Source organism: Cebus imitator, unplaced genomic scaffold (assembly GCF_001604975.1).
Source record: "Cebus imitator isolate Cc_AM_T3 unplaced genomic scaffold, Cebus_imitator-1.0 Scaffold23, whole genome shotgun sequence".
NCBI lineage: Eukaryota > Metazoa > Chordata > Mammalia > Primates > Cebidae > Cebus > Cebus imitator.
The window spans coordinates 685,766-704,498 of record NW_016107338.1 but is presented as its reverse complement, the minus strand read 5'-3'; the positions used below and the strand labels follow the sequence as shown (position 1 = coordinate 704,498).

Genomic DNA, 18,733 nt, shown 5'->3' with positions numbered 1-18,733 from the left:
TACAGGCACGCGCCACCATGCCCAGCTAATGTTTTTGTATTTTTAGTAGAGACGGGGTTTCACCATGTTGACCAGGATGGCCTCGATCTCTTGACCTCATGATCCACCCGCCTCGGCCTCCCAAAGTGCTGGGATTACAGGCTTGAGCCACCACGCCCGGCCAAAATGTGTATTCTGATATCCAAAGTGTAGGTGGGCCTGAGAGAGCTCCCAGCTGCCCATGTTGCTGCTGGCTCAGGGGACACACCTCTGCAGAGGGCTGCACACAGCGGGGCTAGAAAATGGCCAGAGCTGACCCTGCTGAGGGCTCACTGTGTGCCCGGCTCTGCAACTCTTTTACTATCCACACAGCCAGCCCAGGAGCTGGGAGGACCATTTTACAGATGAGGAAACTAAGTTGTGGAGACAGTTTGTAACTTGCCCAGGGCCACACAGCTAGTAAGTAATGAAGCTGGAACTTGAACATGAAGGTGCCCGACTCCAAGCCATGCCCTTAACCTTTAAGGTTTAGCATCTTTCAGAAAAGCTGAATGCACATGCTCCTGCCCTGGGTACCCTGAGAGGACAGAGGCTGGAAAAGGCCTGGATACACGTCACAGACCCTGAAGACCAAACCCCCTTTCAAAAGGTTGGCACAATCCCAGAGCACAGAGCCCTGAGATGCCCTGAGGGGGCCTCAGGGTTCTGTCCAGTCCTCAGCCCCTCAAAACCTTGTCAGAGAGCAGCCCAGCCTCCCCCAGTAGCCATCAGGGTCCAGAATTCCTGAGAGGCTGGGTCCACAGGGAAGCTCTTACAAGGGGCCCCCAGCTCAACTAGAACACCTCCCCCAGGCTCTCTCTGCCGGACAAAGTTCGCAGGCCCCATGTGGACTTGGCACTTGGCCCTCAGCCTCCTCGTACCCACCCCCGAAGCAGAGGACAAAGCGATGTAAGGGTTGGAGAGGAGCAAGTCTTTTCACCTTCCCCAAGATTACAGCCCTAGTTATTCCTGCTGGTGGGGTCCCCAGGCTTTCATAACCAGCTCTCCACCCAGTTCTCAGGAAATACAGCTGGGCTAACCGATGCCATGCAGCATAACTAGGGAGGCCCTGCACTCAGGGGAGAGCCGACCTGGGCCAGCTGTCACACATACCCATGCAAGTGCCAGGGGACTCCAGTCAGAGACAGGCAGGCGCATGGGGGCTGGGGGTAGCTATAACAGCAGGCCCATACACATCTACTCACCCCCAATTCTTATCAGTCCAAAATTCAGACCCAAATAACAATGCCCCTTTCTAAGCCCCCACCCATCATTTATTCCAGACTCCAAACCTAGAAACCAGATTTGTCCCTTTTTCCTACTCACACCCTAAACTTGGAACTCTGTCAACTCTGCCAGCAATTATCTCCAGAACTCATCCCCTCACCGCTGTTACCCCATTGTTCCGTCCACCACTGTATCCCTGACGAACAATCTGACGTCCACATTCCAGCCAGCAAAGACGTGAAGTCCGAAGCTCATCAAGCCCCACCCTCCCTCCCTCGCTCAGCTTCTTTTGGGGCTCGGCTCCTACAACTGTCTGCATCTCTCATTCCACTTGGGACACACTGGTCCTCCTGGTGTCCCTGAACCCATCAGGTGTGTTCCCACCTCAAGGCCACTGCACCTGCTGCTCCCTCTGCCTGAGATGCAGGCCAGATCTTCTGGCCACGGTTCACTTACTCGCTTGAGTCAGGGCTCTGTTCATTCGAGCCTCCTCAGTCTTCCCCAAGTACCTCAACTGCAACTACTCCTTACCCTGTTTTGTTTTGTTTTTTTAGATGGTATTTTGCTCTTGTTGCCCAGGCTGGAGTGCAATGATGCAATCTCGGCTCACTGCAACCTCCACCTCCCAGGTTCAAGGAATTCTCCTGCCTCAGCCTCCTACATAGCTGGGATTACAGGCATGCGCCACCATGCCCGGCTAATTTTGCATTTTTAGTGGAGACGGTGTTTGTCCACGTTGGTCAGGCTGGTCTTGAACTCCCAGCCTCAGGTGATTCGCTTGCCTCGGCCTCCCAAAGTGCTGGATTACAGGCATGAGCCACTGCGCTCTGCCTCCCTCACCCTCTTTCATCATCATACTGACCACAAGCTGGCACTGTGTGTGTGCACATGCATATGTCCCCATGTGCACATCCACGTGGCGAAATGCTGCACACGTACAGGGCTTGTTAGCATCTGTCTTCCCTCACTCTATAGCCAACAGCATTATTCTGCTCATCTCTGTACCCCCAGCACGTAACAATGGACACTCAAATATTTGCACAATGAGCCAACAAATTATTCTGTGACTAACTTGGGCCACCTTCACAACTGCTCCACGGTTTTCTACTGCTACAAACCCATGGGTCTTCGTCTTGAGAGCTGGAGCTCCCAAAGAGTAAAGAGGATCCCCACCCCACCCCACAAACAGGAGCCTCCAAAGGGCAGGACCCGGAGATGCCAGGCTTAAAGGGAGTTCCAAAATGAGACCTTCTTTTACTGTGAGGCACTTCCTTGGCCCCTCAACTAAGCTAAGAATCTCACTAACTTCCCTGGGAGAGAAGATGCCCAGCCAGCTGTGGGAAGCGTCCAGCTTTGTGAACAGAGGAGTTGACCCAACTCTATCCCACCTCTTGGCCCTCAAAGGCCACTAATCTTATCCCCATTACCAACTACAATCACTCAGTTAGCACTTACTGTGTGCTGGCACGATACTAAGCACTGAATACACGCAATTACATCTTACTCAATCCTCTTTAACAACACCGTGAGGTTGATATGGGAGGCAGACCCTGGGAGTGGCTAAGAGCATGGACTTCGGCACCAGGCGGCCTGGGTTAAGCCCCAGCCCCATCATGCGCTGGCAGTGTGACCTCATCTCTATGCCTCCGTTTCCTCACCTATCTATAATGGTGGTAGCAGCCTACCCTCCCCTCATAAGACAACAGGCTGAGTATCCCCAATCCAAAAATCTGAAATCTGAAATGCTCCAAAACTTTTTGAGCGCTAAAGTTGATGCACAAAGGAAATGTTTACTGAAGCATTTTCAATTTTTATATTAGGGATGCTCAACTGGCCAGATAATACAAATATTCCAAAATCCAAACTCCAAAACACTTCTGTCCCAAGCATTTGGAATAAGGGATCTTCAACTTGCCTGAGGATTCCATGTCCTACGCATGGAGTGCTCAGAACAGGGCCCGGCTACATGGGAAATGCACAGGAGCATCGGCTCTCACATTCAGCAGGTGTAAGCACTGAGGTAAGGAGACATGCCCTGGGTCCAGTCACACAGTAAGCAGGAGAGCCAGAACTGGAACTCAGGCCCTCTGCCTCCAGAGCCCCTGACCCTGACCACTGTACTATGCTTCCTCCCTCTGCAAGTACAACACACACTCACCCCCACGCCTAGGAGCTCCCATGTCTCTGTCCAACCAAGGAATCTAAAGTAAAGTTACTCCTCTATTTCTGTAGAGCATGGGGTATGTGTTAGATGGGACTAAAAATCACATCCTTATTTCCCCTAATCTCTAACAAAATTTAGCATGTCTTCCAACTATGAATTTTTGCAACAGTAGTAAGATATAAGCAGCACCTATACATTTGTCACTAAGAGAAAGTGGATTACTTTTCTATCACATTTTAGCTGTTACAGATGTCACAAATATTTACACTCATCACTACTTTGAATTGTAAAAACATTAGACCTCCAGTAGATCTCATTATTTAATACAGTAATAAAGCATGTATGTTTCTTTAGTAAATTTTTTTTGTTTTTTTTGTTTGTTTTTGTTTTTTGTTTGTTTGTTTGTTTTTTGAGTCAGAGTTTCACTCTTGTTGTCCAGGCTAGAGTGCAACGGCACAGTCTCAGCTCACTGCAACCTCCACCTCCTGGGTTCAAGCAATTCTCCTGCCTCAGCCTCCCAAGTAGCTGGGCTTATAGGTGCCCGCCACTATGCCCAGCTAGTTTTTGTATTTTTAGTAGAGATGTGGTTTCACCATGTTGGCCAGGCTGGTCTCGAACTCCTGACCTCAGGTGATCTGTCCACCTCGGCCACCCAAAATGCTAGCTTTTATATTGAGAACTATACTTCAATATCATTGGTGTACTTCGCAATGCTGTATATTTAAAGACCTTATTTTGAGAAGGAGTCCATGGCACCAAAAGGGCTGAGAATACCTGCTTTAGAGTGGGGAGGGAGCAAACTCAGCAGAAGGCCAGGTCCTCCCCACCCTGCCCACTGCATGGCACCCAGGCTGAGGCTCCAAGCAGAAGATGGGTGCTGCTCCCATTTCACACCCAGCTAGGAGAATAGGGAGCATGGTGAAAGGCAAGAAGCTGGCCAAAGGCCCTCAGGTTCCCCAGCGTCACACACAGTGCTCAGGCTGATCCTCAAACCCTTGCATGCTGATGAAGGTGACTCCAGAGAAACACCAACAGCCATGTGCACCTGCTAGCTGGGAGCAGGCTACTCCGGAGCTTATTTTGATCATGCCCCCAACATCACAGTCCCCAATTTCCCTGGGCTGGTCCCCACCTGAGCCTCACCTGCTATGGCTGCAACCCACTGCCCCAGCCTCTTCCAAAAACAGGACTTACCTCAGCTGGCGAACAGCTGCCACCACCCTGGGGACAAGGGGCCTGGAGAGCTGGGGTTGTAGGAATCAAACCCCAACCCCAAGGCAAATGAAGTCACGATGAACTTAGTCATGACAACGGAGCTTCCCCAAAATACTGGGTGGGAGAGTCCTCTAAGAGGGAAAGTAGGGTACCAATGTGAAGGAGAGGAAGAAATACTGATCCAGGCCTCCTTTCCCAGGCTCACTCCCCCTACCTTGCTTCCCTTAGAGCTGGTACAAATGGGAGACTGGGGCTCCAGAGGAACCCTCTGGACAGGCATATGACTCAAAAAGCATGTGCTGGGGAAAACACCATAACACCTGCCCATAATACTGCAGGCCCCGGATTTCCACCACAGGCCAGTGATACGCTGTTTTAAGTGACACCGTATAGATGAAATCATGTGTCCACAAAAGGCTTGTAGCCTTCAATGACCGGTATCATGAACAGTACCATGGGCAGGGCAAATATTTAGTGTGAAAGTCATCACCAGAGTGAAAAATAATGGTTTTTTTGGTTGTGTGTGTTTTTTGTGTGTGTGTGTGAGATGGAGTTTTGCTCTGTCGCCCAGGCTGGAATGCAGTAGTGCAATCTTGTCTCACTGCAACCTCCGCCTTCCTGGTTCAAGCGATTCTCCTGCCTCAGCCTCCTGAGTAGCTGGGATTAAAGGCATGTGCTACCACACCCAGCCAATTTTTGTGTTTCCAGTGGAGATGGGGTTTCACCATGTTGGCCAGGCTGGTCTTGAACTCCTGACCTCAAGTGATCTGCCCGCCTCAGCCTCCGAAAGTGTTGGGATTACAGGCATGAGCTACCGTGCTGAAAAATAATGGCCAAGAATCATTACTCCTGCCATTCCCAACAGGGGTAGGGGTGTGTGTGTGTGTGTGTGTGTGTGTGTGTGTGTGTGTGTTTGAGATGGAGTCTTGCAGTGGTGCAATCTCAGCTCACTGCAACCTACGCCGGCCTGCCATTCCTGCTGCAGTGACCAAACAGTGAGAGAGAAAGCTCATCCTTATACCAGGCTTCCTGCTGGTATAAAAGAAATTCAGACCTATATAGACAATCATCAGTGGACACCGAAAGCTCTGGGAGAAAGGCTGGTGTCAGGGGAGGACTCAGAATAGCTGGGGGGCTAACCATCCAGAACCCACTGCTTCATCAGGGCTTCACTGAGGGTGGGCTGCAGTTAGATGGGCCTCCCCAGGTGAAGCAAGGCTTAGCCAGCCCCTCGGAAGGACTCTTGCCAGGGGGCCTAGTGTCCAGGGGTGGTGAATCAGGGTACAGGCCATCACAAGGAACCAAGTAGCCAGGGCCATAATGTCTGACAGTCTCAAGGACAGATGGCCTGGTTCCTCACCAGGTGACAGCATGAACTAGAGGGGCAGGAACTGTCCAAAGGGGGAGATGTGCCACGAGCAGACATAACAGCTGGTTACCCATTTGGCTCCTGACTCAACAAACCACCTATGAAGAGGCATTTTAGATATCAGGACGACTTACATGTGGGCTGAGTATTAGATGATTATTAAGGAATTGTTGATTTTGTGTGAGGACGGGATTAAGGCTATGTCTTTTTAAAGGCACCCGCATCTGTTGGAGTGGGCTGGAGAAGCATACTGAAGCATTTAGGGTGCATTGACACTCTCCTGCTCCCACCTGGGATGATGGTGGATTGACATCAGACTCCTACAGAGGTCGGGGGGGTAGGTCTCGGGCCAGGACACAGGCTTTCTCTCCTTAAGACTGAACCCTACCCCCTGCTCTCCTCCCTCAGCCCCTGCACTCATCAGCACCCCTGTGAACACCTGTGAACACATCAGCCCGCCCGCTCACCACTGCACCAGGGCTGACAGCCCCACATGGGATCCTGACAGCCAGCCTGACACCCACCACCCCTTAACAACACAGAGCATACATCAGCGAGATCCCACCCAACCAGAGGAGGCCTCAGCCAGGCCTCTGCTCCAATGTTCCCCAAGTATTTACCAGAAACAAGAACCAAGGTGTCTCTGAAGATCTTATGCCTTGGTGGAGAAGACAGCCACATAGCTGACGGAAGGTGGTGATTGACACCACAAAAATGCACAAATGAAGCGCACAGGAAGGCTCAAGGGGAGGGGTTTGATGATTTTAGGAGGAGGGTGCAGGACATGGCATTTAAACTGGGCCCTAAACAACGGGTGGGAAAGAGGTGAGGATGGGTTAGGGAGACATTTCGGGTGTGAGGGACACAACACACAGACTACAGATGTGCGACAGGAGGAGGAGACTGCCGCTAACGTCACACTATGGAGCCATAGATGTATTCTGGGCCCTGAAATGCATGACAGGGTACAACACAAGGACAGGACTGACACTATGTTGCAGGAAGAGGGTGCGACGGCAGGGAAAGGGACAGCAGAGAGGTGAGGCAGGGGATCAGCAAGGGGCAGTCACAGCCCAGGGCAGGTCCCATGGCCAGGCTGACCTGAGCAACTCCTAGTGCCTTAGCAGTTATTTCTCACCATTAATTAGTAAACTGGCACTCTGGTTTATAAAATGGCTGCAGGAGCTAAGGTAACAGTCCAGAGCAGAGGTTAAAAAAAAAAATTTTTTTTTTAACGACTGAACTAGGACAGGAACAATGGGGAAGGTAGGAGGGCCGGGGGTCCCCTGGAAGCACCCCCTTTTCACCTCCTGCAGCAGAACTGTGGCAGAGCCCCTCCATTCTGGACTGTCACTACTGCTGGCAGCAGGGACAGTCATCTACCACTTATCTCTCACCACCTGAGACAGGGCCTAAGACGTAGAACATCTTCTAACATGTACTGGGTAAACGACGGAATTGGCAGGGCTCAGCTTCGTCTCAGAAATAAGTTGGAAAAGCAATGATATTAAGGGCATTGTGTGAGAACCACGGTGGACTAGAAGATGGGAGACCTGGGTTCTAATCCTGGCTCTGCCTTACTAAATGGCTTGAAGCAGCCATTTCACCTCTATAAAATGAGGGTGATAAAATCAGGCAGCTAAAGACAAGATAAAGTGAAACTAGAACTATTATAATCAGAGTTTGGTGAGACAGTTGGAAAACGCTTTTCTCCAGAGCCTCCTCCACCCTGATGCCTCCTCTCCTCTCCCAGCAGCCTGCCTCACACCGGCACACAGGAGCTGTGTGGGCCTCAAGCCAACCCCTGCTGTCTCCCGGCATCCACTGCCTACCCCACCCTTTGATTTGGTATCTACAATAAAACTGCAAGCCAGACATAATTGCAGGACAGGATATGGCCTCTTATCAGGCCAGAAGATGATTCTTATCACCTCCTCTGGCACCATGCCTGGCACCAGCAACTCTTGGAGGGAGCCCAGGTTCTCATTAGCTCCCCCTGCCTCTGTGGGGACAGCTCACTCAGCCCTCCTCAGACTACGGCCAGGTCCAGCCTCCCTCCCTCCTGGGCACACGCACTTCATCTAATCCTCATCCTGGTGCTATAGCTCCAACGGTCTATCACAGTCCGCTCACTCAGCACAAGGAAAAGCTGCAAAAATGCCTGGAGACAAGTCAAACCACAGAGAGCAGCAGAAAAAAGATGTAGGGATGACAGCACAATGTACAGAGAAAAGCATCAGGCTTAGGTATCAGAAATCTGGCTGCCACTAAAGAGTCATGTGACCCTAGACAGGTCAATCTACCTCCTGAGACCCCAGTCTCTGTATTTGCAAAGATGGTGGTCCCCCATCTGCCCTCAGGGAAGAATGAAATGAGGTGATGCTGGGAAGGCACCCTTAAAAGTAGGTCAAACCACACAGAAAGATGTGGGTTGTCTATCAAAGGCCTTTTACAGGCCAGTATCAGCCCCATGTAAGTGAGGTGGCTCAGGACCAAAAAGCAACGACCCTGCCCAGGAGGAAGGAGAGAAGCAGCAGGATGACCGCGCTCAGGGGATCTTCTGGCAAGTGGAAAAACAAAGAAGAAATTCCACTTAACACATCCCCCTCCCAGTGTGCTCCTGACCCCTATTCACATTGAGCAGGAGACTCAGATCCAGGAAGACAAGACCAAGTGGCTATGGTCCCCTCTGCCAAGGTCTCAGTGCAGACCCCACAAGAGGGGGAAAAAAACAGTAACTCCCCCACCAGGCTCATGGGAAGTACAGAACTGTGTGGTGAGAATATTGCATCTGGACAAACAGAAAGGAGGGAGGGAAGAAAATATGCGATGCATTTGCCTCAAAATGCAGAAAATACCTTTAGAAGGTGACACAAGAACTGGTAATATTGGATGCCTCTGCAGAGAGGAGCTAGGTGACTCAAGGTTGGGGCAAGGGAAAGTTTTTTCATTATGTGCCCTTCTGTACCTTTAGAATTTGGACCAGGTGAACTACTCAAAAGTAAATAGGGGCCGGGTGCAGTGGCTCACTCCTGTAATCCCAGCACTTTGGGAGGCTGAGGTAGGGGTATCACTTGAGGTTAGGAGTTGGAGACCAGCTTGGCCAACACGGCAAAACTGCATCTCTACTAAAAATACAAAAATTAGCTAGGCGTGGTGGCATGCACCTGTAGTCCAAGCTACTTGGGAGGCTGAGGCAAGAGAATCACTTGAACCCAGGAAGCAAAGGTTGCAGTGAGCCAAGATCATGCCACTGTACTCCAGCCTGGGTAACAAAGCAAGATTCTGTCTCAAAAAAAAAAAAAAAAAAAAAAAAAAATAAAAAAAAAAAAAAAAAAAAAAAAAAAAAAAAAAAAAGTGGCTGGGCGCAGTGGCTCACGCCTGTAATCCCAGCACTTTGAAAGGCTGAGGCGGGTGGATCACAAGGTCGGAAGTTCGAGATCAGTCTGGCCAACTTGGTGAACCCCCGTCTCTACTAAAAATACAAAAAATTAGCCGGGCATGGTGGTAGGCACCTGTAATCGCAGGTATTCAGAAGAGGCAGGAGAATCGTGTCAATCTGGGAGGCAGAGATTGCAGTGAGCCAAGATCGAGCCATTGCACCCAGCCCAGGTGACAGTGCAAGATTCCATCTCCATAAAAAAAAAAAAAAGTAAATAGGAAGTAAAGAAAGTCAGGCTGTTTTGCTGAGAGCAGAACACAGGAAACTAAGCTTGGCTCCCCTCACTCACTCTCCTGGCCCAGTCCCACCACACTCGCAGTTCCCCTGCCTCCAGCTCACCCTGCCTCCAATCAGGTCTCATCTGTTATTCAAGGCCTTGCCTCTCCCAAGAAGCCCACCCTGATCACTCCAACTGGTGAGCTCTCCCTTCTCCTAACGTCCTCATTGTCTCACACTTTTATTTATTTATTTATTTATTTATTTACTTATTTATTATTATTTTTTAGACAGAGTCGCGCACTGTCACCTAGGCTGGAGTGCAACGGCACGATCTCTGCTCACTGCAACCTCCGCCTTCTGAGTTAGAGCGATTCTTCTGCCTCAGCCTCCCGAGTAGCTGGGACTACAGGCGCATGCCACCACACCTGGCTAATTTTTGTATTTTTAGTAGAGACAGGGTTTCACCATATTGGCCAGGCTGGTCTTGAACTCCTGACCTCCTGATCTGCCCGACTCAGCCTCCCAAAGTGCTGGGATTACAGGCGTGAGCCACCCCGCCTGGCTCTCACACTTTTTATATGCTGCTTTGCAGAGGAATTGTCCTTGCTTCATTAGGCTTGTCTCAAACATATTTTAGCCCTTCTAGAGAGAGGGCTATCCACTTCATTTTCCTGGTTTCCTCCACAGCACTGACCTAGGCACAGTAGTTACAATGGTTGTCCAGTAATTGCTTCCTGGATATTGTTAAACAGAAGGGAAAAAATAGCAAATTGACTATATCGCTGCAGGAGGAAGAACAAGATGGCTTGGTGTTTTTTCACAGTAAAACCAGCATGTGACGTCTAAGGAAGGATCAGGGAGTCTGGTATGTGCCGATACCCTCAAGCCCTGCTTGAAGGAAGCAAATCTCCCCGGGGTGGAAAGTGCCCTGGCCAATCGTCTCAGGCCTCATTCCACTCTTTTTTTTTTTTTTTCTGCTCTGTTACCCAGGGTGGAATACAGTGGGGCAATCATTGTTCATTATACCCTTGACCTCCAGGGCTCAAGTGATCCTCTCACTTCAGCCTCCTGAGTAGCTGGGACTACTGGCACGTACCACCACACCCAGCTAATTTTTGTATTTTTGTAGAAATGGAGTCTTGCTATGTTGCCTAGGTTGCTCTTGAACTCTTGGCCGCCAGTGATCTGCCTGACTTGGCCTCCCAAAGTGCTGGGATTACAGGTGTAAGCCACCACACACAGCCCTCACTCCACTCCTGAGAGGTATCTGGTTGCAATGATTCCCTCCCAAAGTACCAGACAACACCCCCAGCCTCTGGGACAGACACAGGGCTAGAGCTGCAGACCAAATGTGCTTAACCCAATAAACCAAGGGCTCACCGAGGAGAAGCAGATCATGCTTACAGAGCACCAAATTAACGCCCAAGATCCATGTCAAGAAGGAGAGAGGAATCCTCAGCAGGCAGCGGCTGAGCACCTGGCCCTGTGCAGAGCAGAGTCATGGGGGAAGACTGAGGTCGGCAGTGTGGTGTGGTAGCCAAGAGCATAGACTCTGAAGCCAGACTGCGTGGGTTCACATCCTAACTTTGCCATGTACTGTGTGCCTTTAGGAAAAAAAAAAAAGCCAACTCAGTTCAAGTCCAGTGACTCATGCCTATAATCTCAGCACTTTCGGAAGCCAGGCAAGAGGATCACTTGAGCCCAGGAATTCATGGCTACAGTGAGCTATGATGGCACCACTGCACTCCAGGCCAAGTGAGGGAGCCAGACCCTGACCCCACCCCAAAAAAAGGAAGAAAAAGAAAAATCACTTTACCTCTTGGTGCCAAGGTTTCCTCAGCTGTTAAACAGCACCTACACCTCAAGAACTTGCTGTGGGCAAATAGAAGTCCAGTCTTTAGAATAGTGCCAGCACCTAGAAAGGCCTTCATCAGCAACGAACGAGACCAACCAGGCAATGAAAATAATGCACCAAAACAGAGTGCCACATGCTCCAGGTGTGGGGATTCAGAGGAGGCTGGGGAGGCAGATGGGTTCCGTGATGGCCAGCAGATCTCTGGTGTATGTGCCCTCCTTACAGAGGTCTGTCTTGACCACAGCCAGCCCCAGTGGCCCTGTCTGCTCTGAACATCTCCAGGGCTCCCTGTCTAGGCCCAAAAACACAGCACTTGGCCGCAGAACTTCCTCCGAGTGTAGGGGGATATCCAGGTCTCCCCCACCAACAGTCTACACTTGGCCTTTCAGGCCTCCAGCACTGCCTTTGGACTGCACTGCTCTTCCAGGTCAGCAGAGAAGCCCAATGTCCCCATCTCTCTAAAACCCCACAGGCACTTCCACAGAAACCCTGGGACGCATGCAGGGCTCCGAATGCCATCTCTCCTTCAACCCAAATCCTACAGCTCTGTGGGCTGCCAGGGTCTAATGGAAACCACACAGAGCACAGCCTCCACTAAGTGCTGGGTGGTAAGAGTGTGCTGCTCTCCCTCTGCAAGCCTCAGTTTCCTCGTCTAAGCCCTCTTCCAGCTCCCATGCTGCAGTCCCATGAGTAAGAGTGTGCTCCCTTCCCCACTACCAGGTGAACAGAAGGTCAAGGTGGCCTGTGGTACCCCCCACCCAGCAGCTTCTCGGAGGTGCTGGCTGCTCCCGGGAGCCCTGCTTTGGGAGGCCCTGCTTACTGCTCCTGAGTGGCAAGGCCCCAGCTCCACACAGAAGCCTCATGTGACCGCCCAAGCCCTTCTCCTCTCTGGCCACCATTGTTCCCAAGGTAGAAAGAACCTCAGGCCACCTCAGTAGGGGCACAGTAATCAGACTCCTCGGGGGAGGGGACTGCCAGGTGCACAGAGGACTCATTTTTATTACTTGGCCGTGGGGAAGAGCAAAACTGCTTCATGGCAACACCATTTTGCAGAGGAAAGAAAAAGAGGACCGCTTCCCCTAGAGCAGAGCAACGACAGCTCCTGTTCTTATGTTAATCATCTGTCCCTGCGCAGGGTGGGAAGGGCAGGAGAACATCTGGACAAGGCCAGACCAGTGGTTTAGACAAGAACGTCAGAGCACTGAGGTGGCAGCAGTGACAAGTGGGGCGGGCAGCTCCCAGCACAGGAGAAGGTCAGCCCTCAAGGTCGCCAGGATGTGGCTCTGCTGAGCTGTGCCTTGCAGCCAGCTGCCTACAAGGAGGGGCAGGCAGGGCAGAGATGGGGCTGACCACAGGTCCCTTGAAAGTCCCTGGTCCCAGCCAGGGCTCAGGGCCAGGGGCAGATGGGGAGGGCAGGGGAAGCTGCTGGGCTAGAGAAGAGAAGCTGACTAGCCTGACTGAGGAGTCATACTTCCTACCCCACCCCACACCCCCAGACGCTGCTGCTCAAACAACCCCAAATAAAAACTACCCCAAATAAAAAAATAACTAAAGGCAGTGGAGCCTCTGCATACCAATGACTGGCTTCTGAGTGTAGCCACACCCTTCCTCTGCAGCCAGAGCAGGCCTCCCCAGCAGCCCCACAGGCCTCCCATGCCAGCTGTGGGGCTGGAGCAGGAGCCAAGGCCAGGGGCTCAAGTGACCACGGCTGTTTCCCAAGGAGCAGTCATACCCAGAAGCCAGCAGAGAGAAGGCTGTGGGGTCACACACCATCTGCCCACGACAGTTTCATGCAGGCTGTCTGTGGGCTAGGACATAGATGGAAGCCCTCAAAGACCATCCCAACCTTAGGCCAATAGGATGCATGTCCTCTCCGGCACCACCCAGTGCCCCCAAACCCACCCTCCTAAGGAGGTCTCAGAACACCATGACCAGCCAGGCAGAAGGCTCTTGTCTCCAACCTACATCCTCCACAGTCATGGGTCCCCAAGCTCCCTTGCCCAGTGCCACAGTCTAAGCAGGGGCTGATGGAGCCTTTTGGGGGCCACTATTCATGGTCACAACAGTTTTAGTCTTTGTGATGAAAAAAGACAAACTGATCCCAACTCAAGCTGAACCCACAGCCTTTGCTTTCCCAACAGCCCAGCCTCTAACCATTGATCCAGCAGGCCCAGGATGATGACCCTGGCCGCCAAACTCCAGGCCTTACCACAGGGATCATTCATTTCACCCCTATCAGGATAAGGGAGAAGGTGGACAGGGGCTCCACATAACAGAGTTGTGCTCTCTCCTCCTTCTCCCGTAAAACACACAAAGACCAGCATTCAAGAGGGCAAAGACCAGGTCTCCCCAAGCAAAATGGCCTTATGGGAGATGCCCTGTCTTCTCCAAAACCTTTGCTGCTGCTTCCTTCCCTCCCTCTCCTGATATATCCAGGTCTACTCCCTTGAGGGTGTGATCCACACTAACAGCATAAAGGCCAGAAAGGTCCAAATGATCCATCTGACCCCACAGGGAACAAGAGCACTAACTAACCACCACCATCCCGTCCCTGTCTTGGGAGGCAGGGAGGCAAATACAGGGTACCCACTGGGGAGTGCTAAGAAGAATGTTGGGCCAGGCCCGGTGGCTCATGCCTATAATCCCAACACTTTGGGAAGCCAAGGCAGGTGGATTACCTGAGGCCAGCAGTTCAAGATCAGCCTGGCCAACATGGCGAAACCCTGTCTCTACTAACAATACAAAAATTAGCCGGGTGTGGTGGTGCGTGTCTGTCATCCCAGGTACTCGGGAGGCTGAGGCAAGAATCGCTTGAACCTGGGAGGCGGAGATTGCAGTGAGCCAAGATTCCACCACTGCACTCCAACCTGGGCAACAGAATGAGATGCTACCTCAAAAAAAAAAAAAAGAAAGAAAAAAAAAGAAGGATGTTGAAGGTAAAAACCTGAAAATAAATCGCTGAGAAGCATCTCAGGATTTCCAGACCCATGGGAACCATAGCGATCCCTGGACAGTTCTACTGAGGGAGGTGGAGATCATTAGTTTCCTGTGTACTACCATTACATTTTGTTTTGAGAATCTCCTCTTCAATTATTTGGAAGCCTCCGATGAAATTCCTCATCTCAAAGACTGCCCCACTGACACAAGACCTTTAGAGGCTGCTGAGGCACCTACAACCCCAGCAACCATCCTCACACAAAGCAGGGCCCCAGAGTCACCACCGCGCTCTCAATATTTTGAGAGCTTCTATGTATCCAGAACTATATTAAGGCTTTTACAGATGATGTCTTATTTAATCTGTACAGCTCTATGATTATTATCATTATCTTTTTAGAAGTGAGGAAGTGGGGTAAGTAACCTGCCTGCTGGTAAGTCACGGAACTGGGAGTGAAACCCCAGCCTCTAGGTTTTTCAGCCCTGGGCCGTCCTTCCTTCCCAACAGGGCAGGGCCAGGTCCAGGTAGGGCTGCCAGGGAGGAGAGCTATAGAGCTGCAGGCTTATCTGAGCCTGGCTTCAGGATTGCAGAGGCCTCTCAAGCCCAGCCCTAGTTCTTGAACCTCTAGCAGCAAATAGAACTCAGAGATCTGCAAAGGGCCAGCTCATTTTGTTGGGAACTCTCGTACTCTTATGTGTAATCCATCCTGAGGCTTTCCTAGGCTCTAAGTTCTGGACTCTCTTCCCCATCACATAAGAAGCTCTTCTGGGGCAGGGGAACTCTTCCACACTAGGGCTACCAGACACTGTTACCAAAAGCTCCCTTCACCATCACTGCTCTGTACTCACCACCTACCACGTACAGGGACTGCACTGGGTACTTAAGTTGCATTTTCATTTCATCCCTCACATTAACCCTATGAAGGTGTAAATTATCTCCATTTTACAGATGTGAAAACTGAGGCACCAAGAGTTTACATGACTTGCCACCTGTAAACACAGGTAGCAGTTTTGAGACTGGGATCTGTCCAGTGCCACTCCACAGCCCCTTCCTAAACACAATGGTGCTCTTCCCCACTCAGGTTCTCTCTTGGCAAAGGGCCACCATCTGCCCTGCCTGAAACCACTAGAGCCAACTCCTGGAGTTAAGGAGTAGATACTGTTCTTTTCTACCATTATTCAAAGCTGAGGAGGGTACACCCTGGTCTTCTCTGCCTTGCCCTCTCCCTACAAGGAAGCATTTAGACAGTCTCAGTAGCCCACACCAGGGTGCTCCAGAAAATACCACCAGGATTAGCCAGTAGAGCCAGAGGTGGGGACCACTGCGGGGGTGACAGCCCTCCTCCTCTGTCAGTGGGCATGCTGTCAGGTCCAATAAACTAGAGGACCAGGTCAACTTCACAGACTTTCCTCTGCCCACCCTAACTGACCCTCCTTACTCCTGTTCCCTCCCAGTTCTATAAATAAATCAAGTCGATACACCAGAGAAAACAGCCAGGTGGGTGTGGAAAGATCCTAGTGGAAAAGATGATTTCTATAAAGTAAATTAAGGCTCCCATTCAGATCAAGGGGTGGTAAGTCAAATTCTCCAAGACAGACTGTTCTTGGCTGAAAATAGGACCACCTGGACCTACAGGCTTGGCCAGCTCAGCTAAGGAAGATCCAGAGGCCAAGAGGAAAGCAAGGGCAGGAACTGGAAAAAACAAAGAAGCTGCTCCCCGCAGGCCTGGAGCCTTTTTTTGGTCTGCCTCCTCCTGTTCCCCCAGCACCCCCGAACAGATGTGTCATCTACCAGTCTGGTCAGAGTAGCTGATTGGTGGGGGGCGGACTGGGGGAAAGGGGAGAATGATATGGGGGACAGGCACCTCTTCTGAAAAAGAATGGGGTAAGAGATCCAGGGGAGAGCTTTTCACCCCATATACCCACCCCCTTGGGCTCCAGGAACCAGGAAGGAGGGAGAGGACAGAAAGGAAAAAAACAAAACAAGGGCCACGCTATACCACATGATCCCACAGCCAGCCACCAAACAGCAAGTCATGAAGGAAGGAGGGGAGCAGGCCAGGGGATGGGGAGAGGGAGTCAGGTCCCAGCTATGCCTGGAACTTGCCCTGCACTATCACACTCCCCATCCCAGGCCACAGAGAGCCAGCCAAGAAGGCCATTCCACACCCACGTTTCGGAAAACATTCAAGGTCAGATCCTTGCTACCTAAATCCTGCTTTCATTTGGGTTTGCACCAAGTTCATCTCCCTCCTCCAGCAAACCTTCCTGGATTTCTTTACTCAGTGGATGTCATGCCACTGGGGCAAACCTTTCCCGCACCTCTCCAGACCTAAGGCACAGTCCTGCCCCAATCCCCTTATCCTCCTATCCAGGTTACTCTGAAGTTAACCATTTGACTGATCCCACAGCAGGCTGTCAGCCCTGGGGACTGGCTTCCAGCTCCTGCCCAAGCCCAAAACAGGAAATGGGGCTCCAAGGCTGAAGCTTTGATCTTGACACAGGCAAGGGTAAATGCTGCCAAAATAAATGATTAAAAAACCCACTGGCCCATTGAGGTGGAGTGACCAGGAGGTAATCTCCCGCTGTGCATTAACCATGCGGCTGCCTCTACCTCCGGCAGGGCAGGGCAGGCAGGCAGGCCACTGAAAAGCTGACTCAAGCGTTTCCTTCCTTTACTTAGGAGCTCCTCCAGTCCCCAGACCAGGGACACAAGACACAGAGGGACAGGATCCAGGGGGGGCATCTCTAGATAGTGGAGGGCATCTTGAGAGCCAGGCAAGAGGCAAATGCCCTATGCAGCCAGCTTCTACCTTTAGTGGGGAAATCAACATTCAACCTCGCCCTGGAGGAAGACACCTGGACTTCCTTCCCCCATAGGGCAAGGCTGTTCCTCTCCACTCCCCTGAGGGACAGGTGCCCGCAGTTCTCCTCCCCTTTGAGGAAAGGGAGGCAGGCCCGGAGGTTCTAAGAATGGCCCCAAGATTTCCCTTCTTGAGGTTTCCATAGCCCCAAAGCCTCTGGATCTCATTCCTAACTTTACTTAACAATCTACTCCTAACGTTTGCCACCACTTAAACCTCCCCCAGTCCTCCCAGGGACCCACCAGTGGCCGAGCCCTTCATAGCGCACGTTAGGGGAGCCTGAAGGCGACCTCGAAATGCGAAGAAGCAACGTGTCTGTCGGTTTACGCCCTGGAGCGCGAGGCAAGGGGCTCGCTGGCCCAGCCGAACTTCAGGGGTCCTGATCCCCCACCAGTCCCTACCGGTTAGGCCTTTAGCCGTTTCTGTGCCCCCGCGCCCCCCACTCACTGCGTGTGCTGGGCACGGCCTGCGCCGAAGACCTCGTCCAGCGCCACCATAGCCTGGCCCAGGAACTTGTCGACGCCAATGAGTGAGCGGTGCATGGTGGTGAGCACCAGCTCGCAGGCGGCGGAGGAGCCCGTGGCCCAGGGCGCCTGGCCGGCGTCGGCCTCCTGCGCCCGCAGCAGGCCATCCAGGGCGCCGGGCGGCAGCTCGAAGGAGCACTCCTCACGCCACTCTGGGCAGCCGTGCGTCTTCTCCACCACCGACGTGCTGTACTTCTCGCGGCCCACCTGGATCACAGTGTACGCGTCGCTGGTGCTGCCCGCGCCCGAACTCTTGCCCCGCAGCCCGCGGGCTCGCAGCACGGTCACCTGGACGTGCGTGGGAAGCCAGCGGGAAGGCCCCGCCGCCGGCTCCGCGCCCCGCACCAGGGCCATGGCGGGGAAGCGGCGGGCGAGGGCCGGCCGAGCCGGTGCAGACCCCGGGACCTGGAGACAAACTCGGCTGCGGCAGAGGGCGGTCTGGAGCCGGCTCCGAGGGCCGCCGCCGAGGGCCGCCGCCGCTGCGGGCTGGGCCGGGTCGACCGGCCGCCGCCTCCCCGCCCCGCCGGGCCGCGGGCCGGGCCGCGCCGCAACGTCAGCGCCCCGCCCCCTGCCCCGCCCCGCGCCCGCCGCCCCGACCCGCGTGGCGCTGCGACAGGGCTGCGGGTACGCGGCTTGCGCCCCTGCCGCCGCAGACCTGCCCGGAGCTGGAGGGGGCGGTGCGCGGCCTCTGCAGAGGGTAGGCGGGGCTCTCGCGGTGGCCCCGCCCCTGGCTGGGGGCGCCTGAAGCGACCGCGGCTCGCCTGTAGGGAGCCCGACACCCGCGGCCAGTACAAAAAACCCGCTCTGCGCCTCCAGGCCAATCCCGCGTCTTCCTTCTAGAAGTCCTTGCTCTGGAAAGCCCTTGTCTTAAAAGGGTCCCGGCCCGCCCCTCCCGAGATGGC

At 52.8% G+C, this 18,733-nt stretch overlaps 1 protein-coding gene across 4 annotated transcripts in view; it reads right to left on the bottom strand.

Moving 5' to 3' along the window:
* Window positions 1-18,426, bottom strand: part of RAB11FIP5 (RAB11 family interacting protein 5) — a 40,594-nt gene extending 22,168 nt beyond the window's left edge. For 3 of the 4 annotated variants that reach the window (XM_017521951.2, XM_037736115.1, XM_017521952.2), the window contains exon 1: window positions 17,755-18,400. In XM_017521951.2, the coding sequence (XP_017377440.1) occupies window positions 17,755-18,185 (431 nt within the window). In that variant the 5' untranslated portion in view covers window positions 18,186-18,400. Of the gene's footprint in view, window positions 1-17,754 lie in introns of all 4 variants that reach the window. The other variant, XM_017521953.2, reaches the window with a different exon arrangement.
* Between the last annotated feature and the right edge of the window lie 307 nt (window positions 18,427-18,733).